Source organism: Myotis myotis, unplaced genomic scaffold, assembly GCF_014108235.1.
Source record: "Myotis myotis isolate mMyoMyo1 unplaced genomic scaffold, mMyoMyo1.p scaffold_m19_p_2, whole genome shotgun sequence".
NCBI lineage: Eukaryota > Metazoa > Chordata > Mammalia > Chiroptera > Vespertilionidae > Myotis > Myotis myotis.
Genome location: NW_023416324.1, coordinates 28,129,879 through 28,145,154, shown reverse-complemented (window position 1 = coordinate 28,145,154; position 15,276 = coordinate 28,129,879). Strand labels below are relative to the sequence as shown.

Here is a 15,276-nt window from a genome sequence, read left to right as displayed (position 1 = left end):
TTTATCTGTCAGGACTATGGGGGTGAGGGATTGGAAAACCCTCTAAGTGCTGACCAGGGAGAAGGAAAAGGATTGGTAAAGGCCTGCCAGAGGTGGCAACTTTCTTTCTGTCAAAGGGCAGGTGGTGTGGTACATGTATGGATGAGGGAGAATGTCAACTACAGCCTGAGTCAGCATTTGGCAGGGTTTATGTAGTAAGGACAAGGACATGGGCAAGGGAACTGATGCTTGTCAGGACATTGAACCAACTGTCCATAAGGCAATGGAGGGAAGGAACTAGAGTGTTAATAACTGGCAGGTGTGGGGGTAAGAGATCGTGACCCACAGAGGTTTGATTTTGAGGTATTCAACAGGCTTACCATTTACTCAGTGATGATTTCATTAGTTCAGGGCTGGGAAACCTTTTTTTCTGCCAAGGGCCATTTGGATATTTATAACATCATTCACAGGCCATACAAAATTATCAACTTAAAAATTAGCCTGCTTGCCCTAGCCGGTTTGGCTCAGTGGGTAGAGCGTCGGCCTGTGAACTGAAAGGTCCGAGGTTCGATTCCGGTCAAGGGTACATCCCTGGGTTGTGGGCTCGATCCCCAGTGGGGGACTTGCAGGAGGCAGCCGATCAATGATCTCTCCCATCATGGATGTTTCTGTCTTTCTCTCCCTCTTCCTTCCTCTCTGAAATCAATTAAAATATATATATTTTAAAATTAGCCTGCTATATTTGGTCAAACATTTAATTAACTCATCCCTAATGCATTGGCAGGGCCAGACCAAATGATTTTTAGGGCCTTATACGGCCTGAGGGCTAGACGTTCCCCATCCCTATTTTAGTTTCTGCTGTCATTGGGGTTATTAGGAGGAACTATCTGGCATTATTGAGCATCTGTTCTGTTTTAGGCAATTTGTCAAGCACAGGGACACCAAGCTCGAACAAGATACAATCCCTGCTTTCAAGGAGCTTATAGTTTATAGGAGAAACTCACATGAACATTTGATAATGTGTAAAGGTCACTTCATCTATATAGAGATCTGCAGGGGGAATGGGAGCAGAGAGCTGAGAATTGAATCCTTGGGTACACCTTGCATGGAGGTGGGAGTAAACTTTTCACCTCTGCTGCCTTGCCTCTCACTTATGCATTGTGAGATCCTCAGACAAATTACTTGCACAGTGCCCTAGCCGGTTTGGCTCGGTGGTTAGAGTGTCGGCCTGTGGACTCAAGGGTCCCAGGTTCGATTCCGGTCAAGGGCATGTACCTTGGTTGCGGGCACATCCCCAGTAGGGAGCGTGCAGGAGGCAGCTGATCGATGTTTCTCTCTCATCGATGTTTCTAACTATCCCTCTCCTTTCCTCTCTGTAAAAATTCAATAAAATATATTTTTTTAAAATTACTTGCACAGTGACCTGTATATAGGAGGAATGCAGTGAATTTTTATAAATTTATTAATGTCTCTTTGTCCCTAGGTGGAAGAAGCTGGGCAGGTGTTTCTGTTGATGAAAAAAGATTATCGAATCTCCCGAAATGTTCGCCTGGCTTGGTTCCTCAATCACCTGCATCAAACTGTGCAGGCCACACCCCAGGAAATGTTGGTGAGGCCCAGAGACATACAGGATTTGAGGGGCCGGCTCAGAAAATCTGTTTTATTTAAGAGGGTACTGGAAAGAGGCAGGAGGGGAGACTAACTCTGGGAGGGGCAAGTGACTTTGCCCACAAGATGATTCTTCAGGGAAAATTTTGTTTCATAATTTTCCAGATAGGAAAAGTATGTGTTGGGTTGTGGGAAGTGGAGCCAGTGTTGTGTCATTTTGGCTCTGGAAGTTCAGGCCCTGGGACAAAAAGTGTGCCTCTTTCCTGATACTTTTCTTTCCTCTTCATCCTAATGGTCAGCTTCAATCTGAGCAGGAGTTGGAAGTCCTCAGTGTCTTGCCCCCTGGGTGGCAGCCAGATGAACCAGTGGTCCCAAGGCCATTCCTCCTCGTACCTTCTACTCAGGTCACCTTCTTGGCTTGGCAGTATCGATTTGTCATTGAGCTGGACCTTAGCCCATCTACTGGCATTGTGGTAAGGAGCTGGGGGAGATAGTGGAAGAAAGGATGGGGTGGGGGTGAGGAGGAGAGGGAAAGGCTTGGGAGAAATGAACAGTGGTCTCAGCCTACCATTGTGGAAGGAGACCGGCTAGGCTGTAAGGGAACGGTGGGTAAAGACAGATCCCATTCCAGTGGTGGCACTGTGTTTGGGGGTGCGATCAACCTGAAGATAAGAGGCCCACTGACCCATGAAAGCTCCTTGTCTCTGCCCTCTGTCCAGGGCTGCCTTTGCCCCCCGCCACCCCTTGAGAGATCTTTGTGTGCATTGCCCTCAGGATGATTCCACGGGGGAGATCTTGTTTGATGAAGTTTTCCACGCCCTCTCCCGCTGCCTCCGAGGGCTGCTTCGGCCCTTCCGAGTGCCTGGATCTTGCATCGACTTCCAGCCTGAGATCTACGTAACTATCCAGGCCTACTCCTCAATTATTGGCCTACAGTCCCACCAGGTATTGCATCCTTTCCAAGTTTGTACCCTCAGACCTCATTTCTGGTCGTCCTGTGACCAAGTCCTTATCCTGAGTCTACTACCTGTGCCCAAGTCCCCAGCTCTGCTAGCTTCTTAAACCTGTTTCTTAGTCATCTCTATGACTCTCTCTCTTCTTGGAAAGAATCCGTTTCCCTGGTCTTAAAAGAGCCTTCCCATGCCCAGCCGGGTGTAGCTCAGCGGTAGAGCGTCGACCTAGGAGCCAGGAGGTCACCGGTTCGATTCCCAGTTAGGGCAGATGCCTAGGTTGCGGGCTTGATCCCCAGTGGGGGGCGTGCGGGTAGCAGCCGATCAGTGATTCTCTCTCATCATTGGTGTTTCTATCTCTTTCTCCCTATCCCTTCCTCTCTGTAATCAATAAAAATATATATTAAAAAAAAAAAAAAAAGACCCATCCCATAAGCTTTAGGTCAGCTGGCATTGATTGGACAAATTTCTCTCTCACTCCTATAAGTCTCTGGTCTGGCCACTGGAGTCTATTTTTTCTGTGTGTCCTGACTCCTGGCACTAACCTTTGAAGATGGTCTTCAGGAATAGTTTTATGATTTTGAAATATAACCAATACTCAGAAACGTAATTTCTTCCAAGGACAGAAGCGAGTCATTTTCTCAGAGCCCTGTAAAGGGTTGGGTGTGATGCTGACCAGATAATTACAGGGCTTATCCAACACCCAAGCAGGCTATCACAAGACACTCCTTTTGGAGAATGGTCAAGTCGGTTACTGGAATATCTGTTTTTGGCTTAGATAAGCATGACCCAGTTTCCCCTCATCTGCTCTTAACTACCCTCTCAACTCACTGGTAGGGGCTTACCCTGAAACTGTGCCTGATGGCTACATCGTCACCTTAGCTGGTTTTGAAAGACAGGGATGCAAGGAACAGCATCTGAGGGTCTTGAAATACACAAAGCTTGCCTTAGCTGGTTTGCTCAGTGGATAGAGTGTCAGCCTAGGACTGAAGGGTCCCGGGTTCAATTCCGGTCAGGGCACATGCCCAGGTTGCAGGCTCAGTCCCCAGTCGGAGGTGTGCAGGAGGCAGCCAATCAATGATTCTCTCTCATTATTGATGTTTCTCTCTCTCTCTCCCTCTCCCTTCCTCTCTGAAATCAATAAAAATATATTTTAAAAAAAAAAGAAATATGCAAGGCCATTGGTACACACCTGAATCCCAGCTCTCTGCCCTGGATTAAAGTGCTCTCCTAGTGCAGCTGTTAGGACTGTTGGTTGTGGGCTCCATCCCCAGAGGCCAGACTTGGTAGGTGTTGAAAGCCAAGGCAGGAAAAGCATAGGTATTAGGTAATCACTCAACACTTGGTTGGGTTTGGCAAACACTTACTGAAGCCTGTTCTATTCCAGGTCTGGATTGGGTCCTGAATACATAGCTGAATCAGACACTGTCCTTATCCTGATGGGAGGAGATAGGGTTAGGGTTTAATGGAGCATACTGATATTGAAGGAGATAATTTCAGTTGAATGTGATAAGGGCACTAATAAGTTATGATTCGGGAGCAATGAGAGCAAGGTAGGGGAGCATCCAGCAAAGCCTGGATGTCTCTGCAGGAATTAGAAGTCCTCATCTTGGGACAAAGAGGCATTTGAACTGTGTCATGAAGGAAGGATTGAAATTAACCATTCAAGAACAGGGAAACGGGCTTTCCAGGCCGAGTGACCTGTGGAGCAAAGATATAGCTAGGAAACTGCTCTCATTACATGTTACTTAGTTTGACACAGTAAAGTTTGAATGTGGAGGTGAGGAGTTAAGGAGGAGACTGGTGAGATAAGGGCAGGATTATGAAAACCTTTGAATGTCATAGCTAAGAACTAATACTTATTCTATTGGGGACTTTAGTGTGGTGGGTGGTGGTGAAGGGTGCTGGGTCTTGAATCGCATTGCCTGTATTTGCTTCCTGACTGTACCACGTATTGGCTGTGTGCCCTTAGGCAAGTTACTTAACCTCTTTATGAATCTGGATCTTTTCTCCAAAATGGGGAGAAAAGAGCCTGGAAGGAAGCACAAGAACACAGATAAAAACATCTAGCAAAATTTGAGGTGTATTAATATTATGTGGTGATTAAATTAATACATGTCAAGCAGTGCCTGCCACATAGAAAACATGCAAATGAAAACTATTAGCCATAGGTAATAGGGAACCTGAGAAGGTTTTAAATGGATGGTAACAAAATCAGATTTGTACTCTAGGAAGATCACACTTGTTTGTGGCCAATGAGGAAGATGGATTAGGGAACAAATTCTGGATTGGGGAGAACAGAAGATTATTATAGCATGGGAGAGGAGATGAGGCCTGAACAAGGACAGCAACTGTGGAGAGGAGAGGACATATTTGAGCCCCAAGGGTCCCTTGGCCCTGAGCCAGCTTCCTCACCATCTCTACAGCTCTCTCAAGATGTATCCTGATATTCTTAAAAAAAAAAAAAAAAAATTAACTCACTTTACAATACATGTCTATTGAAGGAGAATTGAAAAATAATAGAATTAAAAGAAAAACAAAACTCACCCATAATATACCACTCAAAAATAACTACTATTAGCATTTTATGGAGTTTCCTTCTTGTCTTTGAGTATGTGTTTACCCTTCCTCACCACCAACCCTCATCCAAATAGAGGAGAAACATCAGGCTCATTCCAGACACACAATTTTATGTCCTGTTTTTTTTAAGTATAATATCGGTGTTTTTCTTCCTTTTTTTTTTTAAAAGATTTTTTATTGATTTCAGAGAGGAAGGGAAAGACAGAAATAGAAACATCAATGATGAGGGAGTATCATTGATCAGCTGCCTCCTGCACACCCCCTACTGGGGATCGCGCCCGCAACCCAGGCATGTGCCCTTGACCAGAATTGAACCTGAGACCCTTCAATCCTCAGGCCGGTGCTCTATCCACTGAGCCAAACCAGCAAGGGTGGGTGTTTTTCCACATTACTAAATATTCTTTAGAAACATGACTTTTAATGGCTGCTTGACTTTATCATATTTTATCATTATGTATTTAGCCAAACCTTTATTGTTGTACCCTTAGGTTGACCCAATTTTCACTCTTCTAAACAATACAGCTGTGAGCATCTTTCTCATCTTTTTATATCCCCTGATTCTATTTTGCTTCTCACAGTCTGGCATGTAGAGTGGTATAGAGTGCCCCTCTCCCCTGTTTGGGCTGTGCTCACACACTTCCCAGTTCTGAATAGGGAACGAAGAGGGAGTTGTTGTATAGGAGAGCAGGGTTGGAGTATGTGAGACAGGTTGAAGGAGTCTGATAGGGAGAGAAAAAGGAGAGATCCCAGGGCCACCAGGGATCAACAGCCCGATGTAACATTTTTAGGATGGGGGCTTTTTTTTCTTTTTCTTTTTTCAAATTATAAGAGAAAGTTTATTTAGAAAGTTACAGAGGTAGTAGAAATGACCCAGTTGGGCTGTGTAGGCTCAGGAAACAAGTTACAGAAGCAAAAGAAGGGCCCTTTGGAGCTTAGGAGAGAGAAAGGGGGGAATAAAAGAGGTATGGGAAAAGCAGGGAGAGCCCTGGATGGGAGCACTTATTTATGTTGGAAGTAGAAGAAAAGAAACCCCATGGAGAGAAAATGAAGGTATTGGAAGGAGGACCCAAAATTAGATGGAGAGATTAGCTTTAGGGAAAAAGAGGAGGAGATGAAATCTTTCCTTCAGAGCCTGGAAGGAAGCACACGAACACAGATATAAACATCTAGCAAAATTTGAGGTGTTTTCTGTGGGTTGGAGAGTAGTATACCTTCATGGTTAGGGTAAGCTGGGAATTCCTATTGAGGGGGGAAGTTATTGAGAGTAAAGGGAAGGAAGGAGCATTCATTGGGGGAATAAGAAGATTTTTAACTTAAAAAAAGAGAAAATTTCCAGACAGCCTCTGTGTGCAGTGCTTAGGAATCAACAAGAATAAAAAATATATGAGGTAGAATGAAAAAGGCATTGCTAAGCTGAGGTGGGGCAGTTTATGGACAAAGATGGAAGGAGTTGGAAGATCTTTTGTCGCCCCCATGCGGGGATATGGGGAAACCCAGTGTGGAGGACCTAAAGCGGAGGAAGGTTGTGAACCCAGATTAAGGTGACATGACCTGGGGGCAGTGAGCAGGAATACCTGGGCTGAGGAGTGATGGAGTAGATGATCCGGTGAGGGAGGAACTGGCTGTGGAATTAGCTTGCTTGGGTGGGAAGTCAGGGTTGCCTAGAGGGAGAGTAAATAGGGAGGTCAGGAGGGGTACTGCCCAGTATCCCCTGACCTTCATGTCTTGGTCTTTCCCTCATGCTTCTCAGGTACTGATCCAGGGCTGCCTTTTGGACCCTTCCCAGCGGGAAGTGTTCCTGCAGCAGGTATATGCACAGCTCTGTCTCTTTGAGGATAAGGTGGCCACCATGCTGCAGCAGCAGTATGACCCCCAGAGCCAGGTATGTGGGAGACAAAGTATGTGGGAGACAAAGCAGTTGCCATTTAGAAAGAGCAGCTGTTAAGGAACGGGGCGGGGGGAGGGGGGGGGAGGGGGAGTAAGCCTAATACAGAGGGGACAGAGAGTAGAAAAAAAGAGCCAGAGGCAGAGTGAGCCAGGATTAGAAGTGCTAGTGAGTACCCATGACAGGTTCCCTATTGGGAGGAGGGCTCGGATACTCTTTCCAGGACACAAATTCTTGCTGGGAGAAAATGTGAAGGCTCTTTGCTATGTTTTTTTTAGTCCTGGATCTTCTCCCTTGATGGATCTGAGAAGGTGATCATGGATAGCTTTGACTTCTAGTTAGTACTTTATACAGTCAAGGACAAAGCTCTTTGGGCTCACTAGAATGCATTTTCATTCCATCCAATGTCCTAGAAGTAGTCAGACAGTTGGCAGTTCTGTGTGTCTGAAACATGGTGTCAATTGATGTATAAAATATTTCATAGTGACAGTAGAAAAATATGGAAAGAGGGCCGTATTGGCAAAAGATGGGGAAGCCTTGCTCCAGTACAATCTAGTGCTACATTTGGTGCTGCATTCCCTGTCCATCTGAGGGTTAGTATCTGAACACAACTCGGGGAGGAAGCACTGTCAGGGTTTGGCTGCATAGTTGGAGGTTTGGGGTCTTCATACGATTGGGCCTATATTGGCTTGGGCAGTGCTGCTGTAAATTCGGGCTTTGCTATGGATGTGGCAATGCTGTCTGCCCCATTCTGTCTTTTCTGTTACTTGGCCAGGCAGAGGACCAGTCCCCAGACTCAGGGGAGCTCCCTGGCCGGAAGATGGGAGTCTCCATGGTGACAGCTGATCTTGGACTGGTCAGTATGATTCGTCAGGGCATCTTGGCGCTGCAGTTGCTCCCCTCAAACTCTAGTGCAGGTCAGTAGAAGGAATGTTGGTGGGATTGGGGAAATAGAATTGAGGAAGGATTTGGGAGGAGCGTTATCAGCAAAGCTAGTTTCCAGGGAATCAGTGGGCCCCAGAGGAGAGGGTCTGTTTCTTGTTTGTAAGAGTTAAGTGTGTGTTAGTGGATATCGCAGTACCCACAGCTCTGACAACCATCAGGGATCCTGTGGGAAGGAGTAGCACTCCAAGGACATCATTCAGGAAGAGACTGGGATCCAGCACTCACGAGAAAAAAGCAGGAGTGAAGGGGAAAAGAAAGGTGTTTGAATCTTATAAAACACATTTGTTGGCAGACACCAAGGTCTTCAGGGCTTCATCAGTTGAGTGCCTGGTTTTGACGGGTCAGTGTCCCTGGGCCTGAGTCTGATGTTTCCTCCTCCAGGTATCATTGTGATCACAGATGGGGTGACCAGCGTGCCTGATGTTGCTGTCTGTGAGACCTTGCTGAACCAGCTTCGCAGTGGCACTGTGGCGTGTTCCTTTGTACAGGTGAGGACTTTCTAGGATGAAGGAGGGGGAAGTATGGCATCTTACAAAGTGGGATGTGATTAGTTATTTTCTTTGCAGGTGATGATTTCCCCAGGTAAAGCCAATAGCATAATTACATGTGTGTGGTGGGAAGAGGTGCCATGTCTAGAAAGAGGTAGGTGGCAGTGGTGGGAGAGGACTCTTGTCTTTGTCCTCTGTCCTTAGGATGTGGGAAACAGCATGTTATAGTAAAAAGAACGCAGAATTTGAACTCTGGCAGTCAGCACCAGCCTCATTAGATTAGTTACTACTGTTTTGTTTGTCAGGGTCAGAAAGCCTAGCTCTAACTAGCTTAGGAGGAAAGTGGTATATTCAGGGAACTGCAGTCGATTTGGATTGATGAACTGTGGGGCAGGGGCAAAGAGCTATGGGAAACAAGGCTGGAGGCCAGAGCATGAAAAGCTGGTTCTGCTGTATTGAGTGTCAGCAAAATTCTGTGGGTGACACAGATAAATAGAAGGAAAGTCACTTGTTGGGTTTGTGTTTTATTAAGGTCACTCTTGATGCTGGGTAAAGGGCAGGGATGGAGGAAAGACCACTATTAATTGCAATGGTCAGGTGAGAGGATTAGGGCTTAAGTTAGGGGAATTAGGGTAAGAGAGAAAAGAATAGGATTGAGAAAACGAAAAGGTAGAATCAACATGACATGATTAACAAGTGGTAAGGGGTGAGGGAGAAAGAAGTTAAGGATATCTTCAATGTACTGACTTCAGTGATGAATGGGTAGCTGGCAGAGCAAACAAAGAGAAGCAGTTGGGGTGTAGTGAGGACAAGATGATGAATCCAGGTTTGAGCATGCTGCATTTGATGGGTCAACAGAATGGCCTTTGGAGTTAGGCATGCCTGGCCTGAATCCTGGCTCCACTTACTAGCCTTGTGACCCTGGGCACATCACTTCTTGGTTGGATTTATTTGTAAATAGAGATTATAATAGTACCTTCCTCATTGGATGAAAGGATGCATTTAAAGTGCTTAATGTAAAAAAAAAATAATAATAAAGTGCCGGGGTCCAACCCCAGCGGGTCCAGGGGTCCCCAAAGGTGTGGACGGAGTCAGCGAAGAAGGAATGACACAGAGACAGTGTTCAGTTGATCAGCAGCCTAGCCAGGATCTCCAGCCAGGATCTCCAGCCAGGATCTCCAGCCAAGTTCTGGTCTGGATCTCCAGAGAGGTTCTGCTTAGGATCTCCAGCTAGGTTCTGTGTCCATGTTCTCTTGCTAGGTTCTCCAGGTTCTCCAGCCAGGTTCTGTAGCCATGTTCCCTCGCTAGGTTCTCCAGCCAGGTTCAGTCACCAGGTTCTAGTCAGGTTCTTTTGTCAATTTCTGTAGTCAGGTTCAGTCCAGGATCTTTTGCCATGTTCTCTCCAGCAAAGTTCTTCTGTCTGTAGGTTCTGTGTGGGTTCTGTCTTCTAAGTTCTGTGTGTAGGTTCTGTCTCTCTTGGTTCCGTCTTCTTAGTTCTGTGTTCTAAGTTCTGTGTTTTTACATCTGTATTTATACCAGTTGATTCCAATCCTATCAATCTCTATTCCAAAGATTAGGGCGTTTCTTATCTCCATTCCAGGGAGTAAAGATTATGTAGCTTAAGCATGATTGTTCATAGTTAAAGTGATTAATTACCTGCCTGGCACTTAGTTAAGAGGTTTTATTCCCTCCCTAACTTCAGGGGAAAATCCCTACCTGGGGAAACAACCTTTCTCAGAGAGGTGACCTTGGTTAAAACACATAGTGCCAAGAAGGTGAGCAAACATATTAAGAACAGTATGCCATATATGCCAGGTCCCTTGAAACAGCAAGGATGGACCGGCTCCCGGCAATAAAGTACTTAATGTAGAACATAACCTACGTATATCAAAGCCAAGTGACTGTCTGACTGGTAGCTATGAAGCACAGTGACCACCAGGGGGCAGGCGCTCTGGCTGGTAGCTATGATGCACACTGACCATCAGAGAGCAGACATTCAATGCAGGAGCTGCCAAGCTGTGGTGACTTGGCAGCTGTGGTTCTCGGGTGACACACCGGGAACTAGAGAGGAGAAAGTCTGATTCCAGGGTGCGTTGCCCTCTCGCAATCCGGGACTCCTCGGGGGATGTTGGAGAGCCAGTTTTGCCCGATCCCCACAGGCCAGGCAGAGGGACCCCACCAGTGCATGAATCCGTGCACCAGGCTTCTAGTTACTTAAATAATGGCTGCTATTCATAGCAGTTAGCAGTTGGATATGTATATCTGATACTCAGGAGACTGCACTAGTTGAGAGATAGAGAGTGAAGAACCTGGGGAAACACTAATGTTTAAAGGTCCTTCATAGGTAGAGGGCTGAGCATACAATGAAGGGAAATAATCAGGTGAGAACCAGGAGATTCTGATGTCAGAGAATTTAGAGTTTGGGGAAGAAGAGACTAGTTAACAGTCTTTCTGTAAAATGAGGAATGAAAAGTGCCTTTTCGATTTGGTGATTAGGAGGTCATGGGGATCTTTTTCAGGCCATTTCAGTGAAGAGATGTTGAGGGAAATGATTGCAGTGGGTTGAAGAGTGGATAGGCTAGAACAGCCGTGGGCAAACTACGGCCGCGGGCCGGATAGAAATGAATAAAACTATTGAAAAAAAAGACCGTACCCTTTTATGTAATGATGTTTACTTTGAATTTATATTAGTTCACACAAACACTCCATCCATGCTTTTGTTCCGGCCCTCCAGTCCAGTTTAAGAACCCATTGTGGCCCTCGAGTCAAAAAGTTTGTCCACCCCTGGACTAGAAGGAAGTAGAGACAAGTGTTGACACAAAGAATTTGGCTATTCGGATCAAGTGGAGAGTGAGACAAGAATAGCCAGAGGGAAGTACAGGGTGGAAGAAGAGGGGTGTTTTACTATTTTGTTTTGTTTGCTTTTTAAGCTAGAGGCTTAAGCATGTTCTAAGGATCCATGGTGAAACAACTTGAAACTAAAGGAAAGAAAAGGAAGCCTGATAGAGTAAAGACCCTAAACTGACAGGAGGGCAATTGACTTAAGAAACATTTGAGGAGCAGAAGCTCAAGTCTTTCTTTGAAAGCGGGAGGATAGAAGTGAAGCCGTAGATAAATTCTACCAAGGGCCTGTGATTGATTTCTCTCTGAAATAGAAGGTGAAGATGAATACTGTAAGGGGAAGGAGGCCAGGGTGTGAGGAAGGAACAATATTGAGGACAGCATTGAAGGACTAGCTGGGTTGGGTGTCATATGTTTTGAGGTGGTATCAACCAACACAACTATGTTTTTCTCCATTTGGGATCCATTGGCATCCAACTTGGGTTTTTGAGGTAGAAGCAGAAAAAAAGTACGGAGGGCCAAGGAATTGAAAATTATGCTGATGAAGTTGCTTGAACATAGGGACCCGACTGGGTTGAGAGAGGAAGATGAGGAGGCTGGTGAACACTTGGAGAGAGCAGAGGTTCAAGGCCTGGCAGTCTTAATAAAGTCAAAGAGCAGCAGGAGAAGGAGGATGGAAGATAAAGGGATAAGGTTGTGCCCTGCTGGCTCAGTGGATGAGTGTCGACCTATGAACCAGAAGGTCACGATTCGAATCCCAGTTAGGTCACATGCCGGGGTTGCAGGCTCGATCCCCAGTGTGGGGCGTGCAGGAGGCAGCCAGTCAGTGATTCTCTTTCATCATTGATGTTTCTGTCTCCTTCTCTCTTCCTCTCTGAAATCAATAAAAATATTTTTTAAAACAAAGTATGGCCTAGCAGCATTGGCTAGCCAGTAGCATTGGCATCACCAGGGAGCTTGTTAGAAATGCAGAATCTCAGGCCCCACCCCAGACCTACTGCATTTCAAGAAAATCCTCGGGTATTTTGTAGCGTCCTAAAGTTTCAGGAGCACTTTGTTAGAGAGAGATTGAAGTCTCTCAGGATGGTGACAGAAGCCGGTGAGCCAGTTGCCAAAATAATGAATGGGGGCAGGCTGGTATTTGATTGAGGAAGAAGGGTATGACCTGATGGCACAGGCTTCAGGCAGAAGGGCTCAGGGAAGGAAAGTAACAGCCGCCTGTCCTGGGAGAACACTGGCCCACTCTCCACACCGTGGTCCAGGGGATGGGAGCAGCCACCAACCCATTCTCTTCCGCTCATACTTCATTCTCCGGTGCCTCTTTTTGAGCGAGGTCTCCAATTGTTTACTTTCTCCAGGTGGGAGGAGTTTACTCCTATGACTGCAGTTTTGGCCACGTGCCCAATGTGGAATTGATGAAGTTCATTGCAATGGCAACATTTGGCTCTTACCTGTCCACTTGTCCGGAGCCTGAGCCGGGCAACCTGGGTCTGACTGTCTACCACCGGGCATTTCTCCTCTACTCCTTCCTGCGCAGTGGGGAAGCCCTGAACCCTGAATATTATTGCGGTGAGAGGCCGACTGGGGCAGGTGCGGGAATGGGGAAGTGTAAGATGGGCTGAGATGATACGGGAATCTATCTAGGGTGTGGGTTTCTGGGGGACTGAAAATATACCTGGGGCTAACTACTCTGGTACTGTTCTCTCCCCATGATTTCAGCATAGCCCCTCTCCCATATCTCTCTCCGCTAACCGGTAACCACTGTACCCTTCTCCATCCTCACTAGGCTCTCAGCACCGACTGTTTAATGAGCACCTGGTCTCTGCCAGCAGCAACCCTGCCTTGGCCCTTCGGCGGAAGAAGCACACTGAGAAGGAGGTGCCAGCCGACCTGGTCAGCACCGTGTCTGTACGGCTTCGAGAGGGCTACAGTGTTCGAGAGGTCACACTAGCCAAAGGTAAGTGTTACTAGGCCCTGCTGTACCCACAAGTCTCTCAGACTTTGAGTGTGAGAAGACCTGCCAAACAAAGCAGAGGACACACGTATCACACACGGAAGTGTCATATGAAAGATTCTGCTTGTCATTTGAGACAAGTGGGTTCAGAACTGCCTTCAGGGCTTGGTTCTCTTAACATTTATCTGCCCAGCTCCATCTCCTTTTGCCCCAGGCGAGTCACCTGAGAGTGGTGTGATATCCTGAGCTTGGCTTTGTTTCAGATTACTGCAAAATTTTGTTTGTGTCAGTTGGCAGGCTGTGGGGCCTGAAATTAGGGAACCATGCTTGGAACCTTTGGCCAGGCTAGAGCATGAGGTAGGTGGGAGTTTCAGATAGGAATCAGTCCCAGGCCCGGAGTCCTGTGCCTGCTTCTCCTAAGTAGCCCTCCTGCTTCCCCTGCAGGAGGGTCCCAGCTGGAGGTGAAGCTGGTGCTCCTGTGGAAACACAACATGCGCATTGAGTATGTGGCTGTGGCGCCCTGGCCCCTGGAGCCTGAGGGCCCTCGAGGAACGCGGGTGGAAGTCACAATGGAAGGTGGCTATGACATTTTACATGATGTGTCCTGTGCGCTGAGGCAACCCATTCGCTCACTGTATCGCACCCACGTTATTCGGCGGTTCTGGAACACGCTGCAGAGGTGAGTGAGGTCATTGCACCCTAAGTGATGCAATTTGTTGTGTGGAGGCGCAGATGTGTGAACTTGAGGGGTGAAGAGAGATACCCTGAGCACCAGGCTTGTGTCCAGGGTCCCCTGTCCCTAGGGGCTCCCCTCTGTACCCACCAGAGTCAGTTGTGGCTCAGAATTGGCCCTTGACCTGCAGCATTAACCAGACGGACCAGATGCTGGCCCACCTCCAGTCCTTCTCTTCAGTCCCAGAACACTTCACGCTTCCGGACAGCACCAAGAGCGGGGTGCCACTCTTCTACATCCCTCCTGGCTCCACCACCCCGGTGAGTGCCTCTGATCTCATTACCCTCATTGTGTGCCCACCCTCTCAAGTCCGAGGCACCCAAACCAGAACCTCTTAAGCTTGAGAGCAATTCTCCTTCCTCCTTCCAAGCCCCTGGGGAAGGAGGAGGATCTGTAGAGAGAGACTGGCTGTCTAGGTGGTGGTATCCCAGGACTGCGAGCCCTCTTGCCCCACCTCCATCTGACATACTCTGGCCTCCCCCTCCCCTTGCCCCACCTCCATCTGGCTCCATCTGGCATACTCTGGCCTCCCCCTGCCACCCATTTTTCACCATTAACAACTACTGTGAACTGCACTTCGTGAAGACCATAGCCTCTTTGTCCTGTGCTTTCCTCACACTCGGCCCCCGGGTGTCAGCCTGACATGGCTAGGCCAGGGGCCTTATGCTAGTGAGCAATTGCTTCATCTCGGGTCCTGCCAACACTCAGTGGCTTTGCTCCAGAGTCAGTGAGAGAAGCGTGGCAGGACTCACCTTTTTCCTGGAATTAGCTTTAAAAGGCTACACACATAGTCTGAACCTGGGCTCATTCATCCTAATCTAGCCTTCACATTGGAGGCAGTTTTTACACCCAGCCCAGGCTGGGTTATGTATGAGTCCCTTTAGCCTTAAACCACTGCTGTCTCTGACCCTCCGAACTCCATGGTTCTGTGCACCGTGTGGAGGCTGTACCCTGGTTTCCTATGAATACTCACATAGGGCTTTCCTTCCCACCCCCAGGTGCTCTCCCTTCAACACAGTGGGTCCGACTCATCCCATGCCCAGTTTGCTGCCTACTGGAAGCCAGTGCTGTCCATGGATGCAAATTCATGGCAGCGTTGGCTGCACATGCATCGCCTAGTGCTAATCCTGGAGCATGACACGTGAGTAACCTCTTAGGACCGTAGTTGGGATGGAGGAGCAGGGGTGAGGGAATAGGGAAGATGGGGAAGGGGAGCAGCAGCCGAGCCCTTACCAACTGTGGCCAAGAAAAACTATGGCCTTTCTTCCTGCTCATTAGCCCCATATACTCAAATAGGTCCTAGAAGAGAGAGG

The 15,276-nt window shown here is 47.4% G+C and overlaps 1 protein-coding gene across 5 annotated transcripts in view; it reads left to right on the top strand.

The window, feature by feature from the left end:
* Positions 1–15,276, top strand: part of SZT2 (SZT2 subunit of KICSTOR complex) — a 56,008-nt gene that overhangs the window by 11,435 nt on the left and 29,297 nt on the right. For 4 of the 5 annotated variants that reach the window (XM_036348351.1, XM_036348350.1, XM_036348352.1 and 1 more), the window contains exons 2-12: positions 1,463–1,588; positions 1,887–2,060; positions 2,362–2,532; positions 6,868–6,999; positions 7,778–7,919; positions 8,329–8,435; positions 12,635–12,845; positions 13,063–13,233; positions 13,675–13,909; positions 14,094–14,223; positions 14,962–15,104. In XM_036348351.1, coding sequence (XP_036204244.1) covers positions 1,463–1,588; positions 1,887–2,060; positions 2,362–2,532; positions 6,868–6,999; positions 7,778–7,919; positions 8,329–8,435; positions 12,635–12,845; positions 13,063–13,233; positions 13,675–13,909; positions 14,094–14,223; positions 14,962–15,104 — 1,742 coding nt within the window. Of the gene's footprint in view, positions 1–1,462; positions 1,589–1,886; positions 2,061–2,361; positions 2,533–5,458; positions 5,489–6,867; positions 7,000–7,777; positions 7,920–8,328; positions 8,436–12,634; positions 12,846–13,062; positions 13,234–13,674; positions 13,910–14,093; positions 14,224–14,961; positions 15,105–15,276 lie in introns of those variants that run through there. The other variant, XM_036348353.1, reaches the window with a different exon arrangement.